The following is a 17,477-nucleotide window of genomic DNA, read 5'->3' as shown; positions in this document are numbered from 1 at the left end:
GTATCAGGATCTCCAACCATCTGCCAGTTATAACACTGCCATACTTCACTGTGGCAGAGGGACCTTTGGGGCCTCCATAGGCACCAGGACCTGGGAACAACTGCAAACCCCGACTCTCCTATAACCACACCACTGAACAGAGCGGTGGAGTTACAAGAAGTCTGGTATAGTGATATTGTCTTGTATCTGACAAGTATCTGCTTACACTTTCAATGACGTAGCTCATTCAGTATCTGGCAGTATAAAGCAATGATTTCATCTCATCCTCTCTTTGGTGACGTGTTTTGTTATTTTGTGACCACTGCGGCAGATATTGCGACCATCTTGTAATATTTGTATGATTTCTGGCACCTTGTATGACAGGGCGAGCACTATATTTACCATCTCCTCATCTTATTGATCTCTGTACTGCACTAGATGTTCATAGTCACAATCTCTCACGTATTGCACAGAGTACTAACACGACTGTTACCTACAAAGGAGAGGATGCTACTATTGTCTCTTCATGACGGGGGCAATGTCTTCCTGATACTTTACTTAGCTGTTACCTGCCAAACACTTTTTAAGAGAAATAAAATTGTGGTTTCAATGTTTTTTTTTCATATGAAGGCAATGAAAGATGTGTTTGTATTTGGGGGGAGGGGGGTACAAATAATGACTCGGAGACGCACATTGGAATCCTCATTGGAATATTTATTTGTATTCATAGTTGAGTTGTCCTAGCTATTTCACATTGAGTTTTGGCTGAAAAGCCATTGATATACCTATGCTACCAGGCCCCCTGGACACAATGCCCCTGCGCACAGCGCAAAGGTTTTTTGTTTTTTTTTTAGTTTTTTTTTTCTTAAGTATTATTTTACAGTTCAAGTTCCTAACTTTCAGAAGCCAGTAACTCAATAACACCATAGAACAACCATTATCCCTATACATGATTGTAGAAATCTCTTGACTGACAGGCGGCACAAGTGCAATATATCTGCTGGAATGGACTTCTCTGTTGTGGTGAATGGGTAAAAGCTTCTACATTCTTCTCTTGCATACAAAAAAAAGGAAAAAAAAAAGTTTCCATTTCCATTAAACTTTGTACAGAAGTGATGGGCTACATTATGGAAGGGTGCTCAATGCTCGGTTAGCATTTTCTCTATGCTAGTGGACACAGTAGAGCCCATGACCTTGGTTATACTGTAGCCCTCCCCCCTCCCCCGCATGCACATCTAATGAATCATCACGTCATTCCCCATTGTGACCCACAGAGAGCAGATAACAACCCTGGAACAATTCCACAATAGAAAAGCCGCATTGCCAGTCATAGGCACCCTTCATGCTCTGCATAAACAGGATTAAGAGACATAACATACAGTATCCATAATGTCATCTTTGTACACTATACATTGCCAAGGTCCCTTTAAGGTTCACAAAAATATAGCATCATCTCTGCAGCAAGCACATTTTTGATTAACAATGTATTTTATTTTATTTTTTTAACAAAAATTTTAAATACCCAGACAACCGGTCCCTTTAAGAAGAGTCTGAATATTCCCATAGAAGCTCCATCCATACTGCTCAGTGTTAGCTCAGCTTCATTATATTAGCACCAGACAACTGTAATGAGGAGACGGCTCAGAACCCCAGACTACACATGATGTGGCAAACAGGATTATGGGAAAATGCATATTATCTTTCCTATTCCATTCCTCTGATATAATCTCATGGGTTAGAGGCTGAGGCGTGGCGTCAATACCTGCAATGTCATTCGCCAATAATATGTTCTAGAACCCGTGCGCAGAATGCTCTCAAATGGGTTTGTTTCCATGGAAATGAAAAGTGCAGGATGTAGCAGGACTGAATTTGTCAGATGGAGCAGACCTGAGTTTGTCATTTGGCACAACTCATTGTAGTTTCGCTATGGGTTACCTGTGGTTTTACATAGGACTACAGATTAAAATAATGAGCGAACACAATAAACAGAGAAAATACATGACAAATTCATTTCTGCTGCATCTACAGATGGACACGGTAAAAAAAAATGCCTCCACATCGAGATGAAGTGTTGGTAATGATCGATCATATACACGATCAACACTTCTGATCCCGTCAGCCAGGGACAAGATGGCGGGGATACATTTGGTTGCCTTGTCACTTTCTTCTTGTATCAAGCTGAATCTGATTTTAGAATAGGGAGTCGTCATTGTATAATGAAGTTATGTAACTTTTGTGCTTTTGTGTTTCAGTTTCTCACCGTCATCAGTCTCAGTGACAAGTCCTGTTCATGATACAGTGTCACACTATAGTGTGATATATATGGACCATGCGCTAGACATTATCAGGAAAGGTTTTCAGCCAGTGAAAACCTTCACTGACAGCAAGCAGAAAGGGAGGAACTGAAAACAGTCTATAAGAAAGTTGCAGAACTTAGCATTGTACAATGGACATAATACTGAAGACCCTTTAGAAGGTTAGAGATATGCAGGACAAATGTTCTGCTTATGAATCCACACAGACAGGGCAGGTGAGGCACAAGAGTGGAAAACAAGGATAAAATAGAGCTACATGCCACTATGCTGGGTTGGAAGCCCATGGATATCTCATCTGTATATACAACAAACCAGAATCAGATTTCCTCGTGATGCTTTTGGGAAAGAGGAAACAGTAGATGTTCCAAGCAGCATGCAACGTGATATCCCCATTAACTTTATTCCAGAGCCGCACTGGAAACCTTCTGTCCAACATCCAAAAAGACCATTCATAGCAAACCTATGGAGTGGGATAGAAGAATACAACCAATATGACAGACTCATTCCAATACAGAACCTAAAAATATCACATTACTCTGTAAAGTAGTATAACCATGCAGCGATACAAAGTGCCAAGTTTTTTATATTTTCCTTTAAATTAGATTAGTAAGATGTGTCTGTCATTACTCTGGGAACTGTACAGGAAGGGTTAAAGCACAGCCCCCCTGCATTGGAGACGGTAGAGAGCGACAGATTGGAGACCACTGAGTTACGGGGACCTTTAGTATCCCACATTCAGGAAGAAATGTTAAAACTTGTGAATGAAATGTTCTCAATGGAAATATTGGTTACGGGATAACAGGACTCTGTGGTGTTTCTTGCTAATGGGACTTTGGATATGGATAAGACTAACACTGACATCAGTGTTCTCCGCACTGTGGCTCTCCGGGGGAAGGGAGGGGGGGGGGGGTGTACTAACCCCCATCATACCCTTGTGTTCTGAAACTGATAGTCTAACGTATATGTGGAGTTTGGACATTCTTCTGGGGTTGCAGAAACATACTGATAGGATAACTGGCATTAGTCATTCTGCACTGAATAGAAGAATTTCAGAAATGGCTCCTAAACAGACTCTGGGTCCATCCAGAAACACAATCCTATCTTGTTGACACTGCAACTGCTACGTGTTGGCATGCAGCATCCTATTGTGCAAAATATATTCTATCGCTCGGACATGTCAGCACCATGCCCTTTCCCCCAAATACACTAAACATGTGGAACAAAAATCTGGGGATTCAGCCAAGGACAGGACGCCTTTAGATTGCATTACCACAAAGGCAAACCGAAAATAGCAGCATGATTATCAAAAGCAAGTCTAACATAGGGTTACATTCATACTCCCCATTATCATCACCATCATTATTACTATTAGCACAGCTACGGGGCTGGACAATATCCCAGCATGGGAGGCAAGCCGAAGGGAAATATTAACAGGGACATGGAAGAGAATGCAGTTACTCGCTTATCAGGTCGCTGTGTCCCAATATAACATGCCGTGTCCCAGATAAAAGTGCAGGCCATAATTCAATGAGTTAAATGCTTATGAAAAAAGGTGAACCTTTATACAGTTACCAGCAAACCTAAGCTGACAATGCTAGAAGGGAATCCTTGTATTTGATCAATGCCCATGCAAAGGGAAAAGAACACATCAAAAAGTGAATATATTTTGTATACAAAATAAGATATTTTTACTTCATACTGTTCTTATCCACATAGTCTAAATAATCAGAGCAACAGAAATAGATATTTTAGGTATGTGCACAGCCATCATAAAGTTAGCTAAGGAATCTCCTATGGGATCCAAACAGGTTAGGTCTGGAAAGCCTATATAATAGGAAAAGCAAGAAAAACCAAGAGATCCAATGCAAAGTACAAGATTTAAGCAAGGGAAGGGCATGGATGAGGACTGGCTGAAAAGGGGTAAGTCGTGATCAATTACAGAACCATCATCATAATAAATAACAATAAATACAGTAGTCCAGTATATCTGCAGTAGTAGATTTGGCCATGAACCCTATATACGCAAGTCGCAATCTTTCAGTCTGCTCTAACCTTTCAATGTAAGGGCCAGCCAGGCAGGGGAAGTGAGCAGCAGAATGACTGTACCTTTAAGCAATCTTTGGAATCACAGAACCACTTAATAGACTCGGAAGAACAAGCATGATTTTGTGACACACGGTGCCATTTAGGGTGAGATGTCCTGTTTCAGTGGCAGTTCTCGTGTCAGCATCTCTATCTGGTCCTACTTAAAGCATATGTCTACTTGTTCAACCAATTTCCTAGTGTGCAAATACAACAACAATGAAGAACCTTTCCAGTCTTAGTTAAAAATCTCCTACTGTACAAAGCTCCAGTGCTGCCCTATGTGTGTCCATGGTGACAGTCTACAAGCAACGCCTGTGTAGTCTGACTTCTACATTTTCTTCTTAATAAGAAAAGTGGAGACAGGACAACAGATACTATATACACATGAATTGTAAGTGGGCTGTAACCCTGAACAAACATACAATAGGTCTGCATAGGAGCTATATACTCTAATAGGAGAAGAAAGACTATTCTGTTAACCAAAACTGCTTATAAGTTCATTATATTTTTATTTCACACTGGAATATAAAAAGGGGTTGCAAAAGTCGACACATCCTTCAAGAGGAGAGCATGCGAAAAACAATTATGCAATATCTGAACCAGCCTCTTAGAGCCATGGAATGGGTTTCTAGTAATGGAGTAAATAAATGTAACCTAGAATTCTGCCCGGGTCATAGGTAACAGAATGCAGAGTTACTCTGTTGTCAGAATGCCATATACCCCTGATCCTGATATACTCTGCCTTCATCACACAACACAGGCAGCCAGCTACCAGGCAGAGTATCTTCAGCTTCACTAAGCAGATATATGGCAGTGTCAACCAAAGCCTGCTGGTCAACAGTAAGCCCTTTCTAAAGGTGCAGGAGTTAGAGACAAAGCGAGATCCTTCCTGCACAGCCGGCTGATCTACATCAACGTCTAAAGATTTCCCATAGTTCTAGCAGCATTCCCTTATATACTCAGATTTTTTTTTGATTTTTTTTTTGTCTAACCAGACACATTCGTATTTGGATGAACAGTCAGTCATTCATAGTAGCTTGGAGCGGGGCAGCGATTTTAAGCATCACCAGTGAACACTAAATACAATGTGGGATGTGCGGATGACACTCAGTAGACTCCTCTGAGATACGTCCTCTTGTTTATTGGCAATCACAAATGTACAATTATTGTACTCTGATGAGTAATTTTTACTAATTGGTGGAAATTGACCAAATACTTTTTGCAGTGAAATGATTATATCCTATAGGATACCATCTTGTAGCTTGGCAGCTATAAAGTATAAGTCCCAGCATGGTCACCTGGCTACTGGCCATCAGATCAAGCTAGAAATTGTAGTTCACTAGATGCTCAAGCTTGTGGTCTCCTGCACAAGGACCCTATATGGTTCAGAATATATTCCCTCATTGTATTTAGGAAGAAAAGCCACTGATGAAACTCACTGGAGTCCAGGAAAAAAAAAATTAAATTAATAAATAAGTTACTAATTGTAACCACCAAACATTGGTGTGACAAGGTTCCTTGGAGCCGATTTATAACCCTGCAGCTGCTACTTGAAGAAGAGCTGTAGGCACCCCAGCTTATTCCAAAGGAGGAATTAACATACATTTGAAAAGTAAGACAAATAAATCCCTAATATTCAAGCTTTAAATTACTGAAAAAAAAACAAAAGTATTATAAAAACTCGCTTCTCCCGTGTATTGCTCCATATAGGAGACAGGACACTTCTCAGATTCTGCACTGTCGAGGTTGGTTGGACAAGTGCTCGGTGGCAGTGGAGTCTTCACGGATTTGTCCTAGAGTTTGTGATGAAACAAGACATCCGTTTGGAGCGATTGTGCCGTTTGCTCCTTACTCCTCTTCTAGATCTGGTGGTGCCTCTGTCTGTCTCCTCAGCACCTTTCCACTTGGGCACCAGCACAGACCTCTGTAGTGCCGGGCAGCGTCAGGCTGACATCAGCAAGGTTTGCAGGTGTCGGAGGTAGAGCAATGGCGCAGAATTGTACACTGGGTTGAGAAAGGTCCTCGAATTGAGGAAGTACTGCGCTAATCTTTCTTCAAAACAGTAACGCTGAGAAAATAAAGTCAGAAACACCATTCCCAGTATCTCCGAACCAATAGTCTACTGCAGCTGGAGAAGACAACGCCTCTGTGCAGCTGCTCGCTTTTAAAATTCATTCTAGAATATAAATTTGTATTCATAGTATACATATATATATATATATATATATATATATATATATATATATATATATATATATATGTGTATCTACATATAAATCTTCTCTATACACATATTGCACACTATTTCCTTCTGTACATTTTCCGGACCATCACTGGTATGGTTTATCCTCTGACTCCGAGGCAATGTCTCGAGAAACAATTCCATTTTGAAGGTTTATCAAGGAATCCTTCATCTACAATAGAAACACAGTTACATATCAGAGACTGAGAACATAAAGTGGCACAAAGTACATGGTATGACCAAAAATGGTGGAATCATTTTACTGAATCATTATGGCACAAGTCTGGGCGCCCCTTCTCTCCCACCACTCACTACAAGTACTGCCACCTGCCTATCCCCCTCAATGCAATTAAGAGGTAGCAATGGGTTCTAATGGCACCAGGGGGCTTAATAATGGTCCTGGAGGGACTAAAATAAAAATTAAAATCATAATGTCTCCATTAAAACTGTTTCATTGTTCAATAAAAGAAAAAAGTAAACATAACTGGTATGTTCGCACCATAAAAAAAGAGATAATAAAATTTGATGAATAAGATTTATGTACTCCAATAGGAGACCATTGAAAAGTACAATTCAACCGGCAAAAACAAACATTCATATGGCCATGTTGATGGAAAAATAAAAAAGTCATGGCTCTTGGGAAGCAACAATTAAAAAACTGCTTGGAAACACCTAAAATAGTCTGATTGTTAAGGAGTTAATATACTGAACATGATAAATTTCCCTAAAACTATCTACAACTTCACATATCCTTGTATAGTTACTTAGACTACAAAGTTGCTCTTAGGGAGCGTTCACACCACCGTCAGTGTCCAACAGCTAGTGTCCGCTGCTAATGTCCGTTCAAAATCTTGCGCGGACATTAGCAGCGGACACTAGCTGTGTCCGTGACATTTTGCATTGATTTAAATGGAGATCGGGTGCGTTCTTTTACACTCCGCGCCTGTCCTTAACTGTCCGTTCTCAAAGATGTCCAACTTTTCAAGCGGACAGCAAAACCCGATATGTAGGTTTTTTCTGTCTGCTTGAAAAGTCGGACATCTTTGGGAATGGACAGTTAAGGACAGGCAAAAAGAACGCACCCAATGTCCATTTCAATAAATGCAAAATGTCACAGACACAACTAGTGTCCGCTGCTAATGTCCGCGCAAGATTTTGAACGGACATTAGCATCAGATACTAGCTGTCGGACACTGACGCTAGGGTGAACGCCTCCTAAGTGAAATTATTTCAGTTTCATCAGTTTATCCATACTACCATTAGGGGGCAGTATGGTGCCATCTCATATCATAAAGGTCATGACACATGGGCACCTCCATAGCACTGATAAAGTGGAGTGTTTGAGAAAATGTCACTGCGACCTGACATTACTTTTGTCAGAGATAAGATGACCAGTGGTGACAGAATCTCTGCCTGAACTCATTGATTTTCCGTTTTGAAGGGGGTGTCAAGCCCAGAAAAATGTATTGCAGAACAGTCTGTCATGTTATGAAATATGTAAACAAAAAAAGACATGCTTATACTAGCGTTCAGTTTTCTATCCTTCGGGTCTGACCTGAAAGATGTAAACCCTGTTACATGCGAAAAACCGTGGACGCCATAGTCTATAATGAGGGCTGCTAGGTTTCCACCCAGTTTTCACCACTTTTATACTGAAATCTTGCAGGACTTTTCTCTCCACTGATTTTAAGCTGGATCTGGGACAGACAGACTCGAACGCTAGTGTGAACCTAGTGTTACCTTTTCGATACCCAATGGCTCATGATTAGCGACTTCCCTGCCCCAATAGTGATATCTCAACACAGACATGTGGCCACAGTAGGCGATCACTGATTGTCATAGATCGGGTTGGGACGTTATCACTGGACCAGGAAGTACCAAGACTGGTCATTCACCAGGAAGTGGCAAAACAAGAGTGGTGGGGATAGGGAAGGTGGATATGTTCTGTTATCGATTATTCTGGGCTGGACAACCCCCTTTATTAAGTGTCAGCAGCATTATATGAGTTGCCCTATAGAGGACTCATATTCTCAGATTGTCCCAAGCTAGAAATGGCTGATAACAGAAAACACAGACTATACTGTAAATGTATATATATATATATATATATATATATATATATATATATATATATATATATATATATATATATATATATAGGCATGGATTGTGGAGGCTATCATACCTGGTCCAGCAGCATTACTGATGACTTGATGATTTGCCTCCACTTCTGCAGCTCAGAGTCATGATGTTTCTGCTGTGTCTCTAATAGTTGGGTCCATTCGGCTTGTGACTGAGGGACTGGGCTGGATATAAAAACATCAGGATTAAATAAAGAACTCAGTGGGATTCTCCAATTATCAGAACTTTCCCATAATATATGTACCTTTCCTGTATTCGGAGGCCCTGCCATGTGGTAAGTGCTTGCGTGCTGTATTCCAACATCCACAGCTTGTAAAACAGCATCACGTTCAGCATGACCAACAGCACCAGACTGTAGGACCGCAGAAGAAGACAGTTTATCAATCTCACACTAATATTCAGGAGGGGCACGCATTGTTGTGAGGGCAACTGAGAGATATGCTTAGTAACATTGGGGCTACCAAACAGAAGAAAATGTTATGAACAATTTTGGTGCAATCCTTTTTGGATTTTCAAGTTAAACCTGCAGGGGAGAGGTGGCGCCGAGGGTATTTGGCAGCCGTGTATCTCCTTATCAAAATAACTTGAAGATTCATCAAAGATAAGTTATACTTAAGATATAGAAATGTTCTGAAATAGAAGTTAGGTCATATTAACAGGCAATGGGCAATCTCTGCACAGTGTTAAATCCCAGAGCCTCAATGTGAAGATGGCAGAGCACAGATATACACTGGAGGCCCAATATCAAACTTCTGCACAGCTTTGTAGGCATACATATATAGTGTGTGTAGGTCATATGCCATATATACAGGAACATGCAAAAGTTTTAGGCAGGTTTGGGGAAAATGCTGCAAAGTAAGGAATCGGATGCTTCAAAAAACAGAAGTGTCGCATGTTACTGTATATATGGCATATAATATACACACACTATATATGTATGCCGACAAAACTGTGCAGACATTTGATATTGGACCTTTTGTTTTTACAGTGAAGTGAAAAACCAGTTTTCCACACCTACCTAAAACGTTTGCACTGTAAATATATATATATATATATATATATATATATATATATATATATATATATATATATACATACATACACACACACACACTTATACACACACACACTTTTATTCAGAAAGTTACGTACACGCAGCTGATCACCAGCAGGAGTTTGGAGATGCTCTGAAGTTGACTATGTTTTTCCTCAGGAATATGTCGTGTCTGAGTGGAGCCTAGAAGAAATAGAGCCAAATGTTACAAGGCTGGAATTCACTCAAAATGTGACTACAGTTTGCTATTCTATTTAGATGATTTGTAACTACACTTTTGCCTCCCTTCCCCACAAAAACTAGATCTTATTTACTGTGCAAACACTGCTATCTGTTTATTTTTTGCCATCATGTTGCTTGCTCTCTTGTTTACGCTAGTGCACTTTAGTCTCTGACTAGGGTTGAGCCGATCTTGAGATTTAAAGATCGATTTTAAAATCCGATTTCTGATCAATTTCCAGCCGATCTCGATCGCGGCCGTGAAATTTGCAAGATCTTTTCCGATCCCGATCCTTAACCCTATTCAATGCTTCTCTATGGGAAAAGTCACTTTTAGGGTTGAGCCAATCTTGAGATAACTTAGACCTCGATCACACTGGAAAAGATCGGGATCGGAATTCCGATCGCGATCATGAAATTTACTCGATCACCGATCGGAATCCGATCCCGATCGCTCCACCCCATCTGTGACTTATCTCCCCCTCTCACATGCAGATAGCTAAGCAAGCTTAGCAGTTACATACATGTGCAACATAAGACTGCAACACCACATCTGATGAATAACTAGTGAAGAGTGGCGTTGTATACCAACACTTAAGATGCTACAACCCAATAGCCGGCAGAAGTACAACTCTGCTGGATTTCTTCAGAACTAGATTCACTATTACTAGTTATGATTTTAAGTGTGAATTTTGACCAAAAGTTGGCATGTAGCCCAAGCAGGAGTGTAGCTATAGGGGTTGCAGAGGTGGAAGTCACTACCAGCCCTGAACCCTGAGAGATTTCCAAAGGTCCCCATGCCATATAAAATATACCATTATTTTAAATAGAATAGGGTAAATAAGGGCCCAACTCTGTGCAGGGATCCAGGAACTTCAAGTTATGTCACTGTTGCCCAAGCCAAAGCCTGATGTGTACTGACCACAGAAGCCTACACAGTGCTCCGAAGGAGGGGAGTTTTGTTGCAGTCTGTTACAACGGAGTAGCAGATGCATCACCCTGGAGCACACAACACCAAATAGTATATTTTTCATGAAGACTGTTTTTAAAACGACTTCCTTTTTAATTCAGGTATATTGAAACAATAAAAATAAAATCTGCTAAATTGTATGCAGCAATAAATATCCATCAATAGCAGAGTCAGTTCCAGAATACATTGTGGTCGGCAGCTGTGTATTTCCAATGATTCCTTGACTTATTCAAGTTGTTATTCAGCAGATGATAAAGCAGATTGATTCAAGTATCATTTGGCACGCAGAGAAAACAATGTGGTCAATTATGGCTGCACCTATCACCGAGTCACGATGTAGTCTTACAAACAATGGTTTCCAGCGTGACGCAGGTCACATTATAAATAAGATGTAATGGCTTCAACAGAAGTGAACGCTTCCTGTCTTTAAGAAGTTTGCCACTTATCACATCTCTTACAAATTCCCATGTTCTCAGACCAAGCAGTATATACAGTATATGTAAAAAATCTGATATGACTAAACACATGCTGGCTACTAATAAAGTCAGATTATATAGGGGGGCCACACGGTGGCTCAGTGGTTAGCCCTGGTGTTCAAATCCCGCCAAGGGCATAAAACCATCTGCAAGGAGTTTGTATGTTCTCCCCGTGTTTTGCATGGGTTTCCATCCCATATTCCAAAAGACATACTGATAGGGAAAAATGTACATTGTGAGCTCTATGTGGGGCTCACAATCTACATAAAAAAAAAAAAAGTCAGATCATATAACATGACGGGGCTATATTATGTCATATCATGTTTTTAACATCTGTTAGGGAATCCATGTAGGACCTTGCAGTTTTTCACATTCACGTGAATAAGGCCAAAAACTGACCAATGTGTCGGTTTTTCACGGATGTTTGATACGTGAAAAATGGACATTACTATTCAGGGAGAAACGGGCATGTGACATCTATTGTCTGAATGTCATCACACAGCCATTATAAAACCCATGAAAGTCTATGGGTGTATTCAGACGTCTGTTTATAAAATGTCAAAACAGACAAATTGTCATTGGATTCATGTGAATATACTCATATACTTTCATGGGTTTTAAAACAGTCATGTGATGGCAATTCATAAACAGAGGTCACTGTCATGAGAACTAACTAACAGATGCAACAACGGTTGCTAAAAATGGATACAACAGATGGCAAAAGGATCCATTCTATCAGAATCTGACCCCTTTTATATTTTAAAATAGTCGATTTGTAGATGGATGGTCATATGTTTGCATTCTTCACATGGATCCACTACATGGATGATAAAAATGTGAAGTAAACAGCCCTTCAGTTGTCGGAGTATTGAATATATTTTACCTGTGTGATCTGAGCACTGATGCCCTGACCTCATACTCCTGGTTTATTAGGTAATTTCATTATCTGGGACAACTCAAATACAAATTAAACAAATTTAACTAAGTACATTTTACATATGCATTTACTTTGCAGATAAGCTAATGAGATAACCATAAAGACAAACAGCAAAGAGTAGAGCGAATTTAATGTCCCCTGACCTGCTACATGTCGGACCCGATGTTGCCTCTCTTCATCTGTGGGAGTAGTAACCGGGCTGAGAACTTCCTGCAAATGAGGGATTCTCAAGTGAGTATGAGGACGCTTCCTGCGGCGTGTAGAGGTGGAGATCTTGGTGCTCTTTTCTTTGGGGGACTGTCGATGTAGATCAGACAGATAAGCAGTCTCTGCTTTGGTCAGTTCATTTTCTGAAAATAACAATGCAATAGTGTTATGCCAACTGTATAGCACTACACCCAATCACAAAATCTAAAAAGTAGTATACATGTAAATACAACTTTATCACTGCAGGCTACATAACTGTATTGTAGTATTTCAGTGTCCTAATTCTTCAGTGTCCTGACCCCACATTACATGCTGCTGTAATGCCGTTCTGGGTGAATTATTATGAAGCAAATGCAAATCATGTGCTTCAGTTAATTAAAAGGACATCATTAGTAGAAAAGGTTAATGCTCAACAGCAACTACAATCTGGCAAGAGATGTATCTGGACTTGCATTGGCGTGAATGCTTCATTTGCTGTTTAATGTCACAAGCTGACAGCCCCATCTCATTAGAGGCCACATAGAGGCTGAATGTTATTACTACAGGACTGCATAGAGAACCACTATCATCTCCATGGTGCACTTTGTGTGAATACTATAGTAACGAATATATTAAAAAATACATAAATACATAGTAAATAGCAAAAATAACTGAGAAACTTCAAAGCGGAAGAAAGAAGCGTGGCTGACAACCTTTCCTACTCATGTTCAGCTAGCAGAGGCTATGTTCACACTTGGGCTGAGCACTCTGGGTCATTCAAGTCTACCATGGGACCCAAACGATGGAGAGCCGGTCTGCTAAAACACAGACCCCATAGACTAGAATGTGATCCACCAGGTGGCCGTCGTTTTTATACTGAAACCCACGGAGAGAAAAGTCGTCCTTGCAGGACTGTCTCAGTCGATTTTCAATGGTATCTGCAACGGAGACTCCGACACAGATGGAAACGTAGTCAGATGTGAGACAGATCTGACAGCCCCATCTCAACAGAGAGTGTTGATACAGTGTAACAAGCTGTGCACCAGTAGCAACAACTGGCCAGGATCACAGAATGATTTCATCCTTTAAATGTAACAAAATCGTGAACGTGTTCATTCACTGAAAGCAAGCTGAGATATTGTAAACTGTGGGGTAATGAAATATAAAGGGGGATTTTTTTAAAATCATTTATGCCAGTTTTCAGCCATTAAATTGATTTTCACCATCCTCGCAATTTTTAGGAAAAGTGGGCAGGGCTCCATAGGACGTCTGTGTCCTGTCAAAATTAGTATAACGTATGCCAGACACTGGGTTAAGTGACAGCTCAAACCTATGTGAACATGTGACTCTTAAGAAGCTAGACAGATCTCACCCCGGTGCAAAGGAAATCGTGTCTGGCATTTCCTACGTTTAATTCACCTATTGTATTGTAAAGTAAATGCAATATAAACTGTAAAAAGGAAACTACTCTGCAGAGATAGGTGAATTATTGGCCAAAGGTCACTTTCATTGAACACACCACAGATACAGATCTCTAATACAGACAATAAACAGAAAATCTCACTAACCTAAATGGTGAAAATATTCATCAAGACCACTCCAGAAGTTTTTCTCAATGAATGTCTTGACAAGCCCCCATGGTTGTTTTCGGTAACGGAGCTCTGTTGAAATCCTAAGGATCAAAACATAAAGCGGTGCTCGATGGTATGACCTTAAGACAAATATGGTTTACTGAAAACTGCACCGAACGCCAATTCAGCTATACCTTAATCGACTCTTGTTCCGCGCTACCCGGGTCAGTGTGTATCGGTTGATGGTATAGAAGTAATCGTGATAAGGAATATCGTGCGTCAATACTTCTGCGTCAATCACGTAACATTCGCTTTCTTGACTGGCTTTGTACAGTGTCTGAAATAAAGTTCAGAATCAAGAATCCTAGCGAAACATTGGGGCATCCAGTCCCATGCAAGATGTTCTAAGCAATCACTCACCTGCGTTTCTGTTACGGTTGCCGATTTTGGTGCCAGAGGATTTGTCAGGGCAATGGTGTATAAGATAACCCGCGTCTGATTTCCATTTTCTTCCTTCTTCCACGGATGAAATATTACTTCTGTTTATAAAGAATAATAAAAATATTAGATTCCCTTTTTATTCTAAACTTCTGTAGTTCAAGGTCACTTCAAGAATGAAGACACCCACACCCCAACAGGTGATGTTTTCAGGACATCCCAAAGAATGACAACCTTGGCCTGTGCAATACTAAGGAAATCCTGAAAACATGACCTTGTGGTAGAGTTGGAATGTACAGAAAGTAACTACAACTATATATAATATTATATATAAACGCATGCAGTCAAAACAGTCTAACATGTCTTTCTCACCTGTAAACCTTCTCTGCTCCATGAAATCCCTCTGGAACTGAGATTCAGTGAACAGAAGACTGAATAACTTGTCCACACTGAAGTTGAAGACCTCATTGATATACTGACGGCCATTTAGGTCCTCATAAAACGCTTGCACTTCACCTGCACAATAAATGCTCTCTTAATGCCTGCAAACACCAGACAAGTCTAACCACAAGGGTACAGACCCAAGCGTGGCATATGCCAAGAGATGGCCAAAACAATGACAATGAGTTGTTTGTTACAGTTTCCAGTCTAATGTTAATGGTTGTGTAGTTCTACAAGCAAAACAGCTGGTTTTGCAATTACACAGTTTCAACTCTGTAAACATTTAAAGCAGGTTTTTGGTCATGTTTTGGCTATCCCGCACACAATATAACTCAAATTCCCCATATGTACTGTATCCCCTTGGCTGCAAATTCACCTTCATCATGTGTTTCAGAGGAGTCGCTGAGCTCAGTGGGCAAGTCTTCATTATCATTGAAGTCCAAGGATGGAGAGGTGACAGGCGGGAGAAGTTCCACCTTCTGCTCCTCCAGGTTTGCAATAAGCATCTCCCTCTCTAAGGAGCTGTCCATGTCATCCAGGAGGCCCCCATCAAACTATTGAAAGAGAGGTTTAGACAATTGCAACTCAAGATCCATTGGCTGTAACGTGAATTAAAAAGAGATATATCATATGCCTAGAAAGAAATTTGACTGGTTGTTATCAGAAACACTCAACAAGCAAAATGGAGAATAGGAGCAGCTGTACATGGTTTGTAACAAGACTAACATATGCAAGGTACAGTATAACGCCTATAGTACTTCCAATGGAGGCACCTAATGGCGATTCAATGTGCTGACTCCTAAAAGGCATCCTGATGTGTAGCCTCTACTTTGTACAGACAGACGTGATATCTCTGTTAGTATACAGGTAGACGTGGCACTTACCGTGGGAGGGTCACTACTAGTGGTGGATGGCACATTACTGCTTGTAAGAGAAGGTTCCTGTAGGTTGCAATTTGTTTCTGGCTTAATATCTCCACTGCTTTTAGAAGAATTGTCGTTTACTTCTACATCCTCCACTGGGATTTCTTCACAATAGCTGAGTACAAAAAGCAATTCACAGTTTAAAAAAACATAACAAGTAAAGCCAACCACTTCTGAAGATATAAATCTATTGATATTTTAGTATGAACTAAAATAAGCCACCTCGCAAATAATTCCCTAATAATTTATTGAAATTGCCCTCTTAAAAGCTTATAGGAGATACACTCTTGTACTTCCTATAAACTTTAAAGAGAACAATTCATATACTGTAAATACTCGAGTATAAGCCGACCCGAATATAAGCCGAGGCCCCTAATTTTACCACAAAAAACTGGGAAAACTTATTGACTCAAGTATAAGCCTACGGGGGGAATGCAGCAGCTACTGGAAAATTTCAAAAATTAAAATGGTCGGAGTTTTTGGGTGCAGTAGATGCTGGTTGCTGGGAAAGAGGAGGGGGTGTTTTGGTTGTCTGTCTGCCCCTTCCCTGAGCTTGACGACTGTTTTTTTTCCCCCCACTTGTAATTTAGCCTGGCTGAATATAGGGTATCTGCAGTGCTCCTATTAACCCCTTTCCGACAGAACAGGAGCACTGCAGATACCCTATATTCAGTAGACCGGGCACTGTCAGACACAGGGATACCTAATGTGTATGTGTTTCACAGTCATTTTCTACTTTTATATGTATTCTAGGGAAAGGAGGGATTTAGAACTTTTTTTAAAGCTTCTTTTTTTCCCCCACTATTTTATGAGAGATTCTATACATTGATATTGCGGCTCGTCATAGACCCCCCCCCCCTCCTAAAACAAAATTAAAAAAAAATACTCGATTATATATGGTATATGTATTATATATGGAACTTGGAATCTAAACACACACAGGAGCCATTCAGAAGACTCTGCACACTCACCCCATCGTGTTAAAGTCGTCATCTGGTGGAACATAGTCTTCATCATCACTTGTGAGGCCCAGCTCATTGCCATAACATTGGTGGACAAAATGCCACAGTTCTTTCGGACATAACGGCTGCAAGGAGCAGAACATGCAAGTCAGGACGGTGGAGTAGAAAGATCTAGCGACAAGCTAATCGTGGACATGGTTACCTTGTCAAGTAAAGCATTCTGCCAGAGTCGGAACATCATCATGTAGGTTCGATCTCGAGCCCCAAATGATGTGAAAAAGTGCTGGAAAAGTATCATATTATTAGAACATCTGATATATTTACAACCCTGGAAGAATTCTAATAATAAGAGACAATAGGTCATCTCACCTTTTCAGTGTCGGTGCAAAGTTGGATTGCATTGGGAATGAGTCTTGCTGTCTTTTCTTTAGTCATCGAGCAGATGTCTTTTAAGCGTACCGTCAGCTACAAGAAGGAAAAGTGTTGTTTTATGCAGAGGTAATGTAATACAATAGAGAGCGAGTGCCCCAAAACCAA

General features: G+C 40.4%; 1 protein-coding gene across 13 annotated transcripts in view; it reads right to left on the bottom strand.

Annotated features, from left to right (window-relative positions):
* Window positions 1–672: 672 nt before the first annotated feature.
* The window catches only part of GRAMD1B (GRAM domain containing 1B), a 193,296-nt gene continuing 176,491 nt past the window's right edge, over window positions 673–17,477 (bottom strand). For all 13 annotated transcript variants that reach the window (XM_075280025.1, XM_075280028.1, XM_075280029.1 and 10 more), the window contains 14 exons: window positions 17,310–17,405; window positions 17,143–17,223; window positions 16,950–17,065; window positions 15,940–16,093; window positions 15,432–15,609; window positions 14,987–15,130; window positions 14,597–14,715; window positions 14,371–14,513; window positions 14,174–14,277; window positions 12,563–12,769; window positions 9,916–10,000; window positions 9,008–9,115; window positions 8,807–8,927; window positions 673–6,793 (listed from right to left, as the gene is read on the bottom strand). In XM_075280025.1, the coding sequence (XP_075136126.1) occupies window positions 6,710–6,793; window positions 8,807–8,927; window positions 9,008–9,115; window positions 9,916–10,000; window positions 12,563–12,769; window positions 14,174–14,277; window positions 14,371–14,513; window positions 14,597–14,715; window positions 14,987–15,130; window positions 15,432–15,609; window positions 15,940–16,093; window positions 16,950–17,065; window positions 17,143–17,223; window positions 17,310–17,405 (1,740 nt within the window). In that variant the 3' untranslated portion in view covers window positions 673–6,709. The remainder of the gene's footprint in view (window positions 6,794–8,806; window positions 8,928–9,007; window positions 9,116–9,915; window positions 10,001–12,562; window positions 12,770–14,173; window positions 14,278–14,370; window positions 14,514–14,596; window positions 14,716–14,986; window positions 15,131–15,431; window positions 15,610–15,939; window positions 16,094–16,949; window positions 17,066–17,142; window positions 17,224–17,309; window positions 17,406–17,477) is intronic.

The sequence above is a fragment of the Leptodactylus fuscus genome, chromosome 6 (assembly GCF_031893055.1).
Source record: "Leptodactylus fuscus isolate aLepFus1 chromosome 6, aLepFus1.hap2, whole genome shotgun sequence".
Classification (NCBI taxonomy): domain Eukaryota; kingdom Metazoa; phylum Chordata; class Amphibia; order Anura; family Leptodactylidae; genus Leptodactylus; species Leptodactylus fuscus.
Note: the sequence above shows the minus strand (reverse complement) of the source record. Positions and strands in the feature narration are given on the sequence as shown.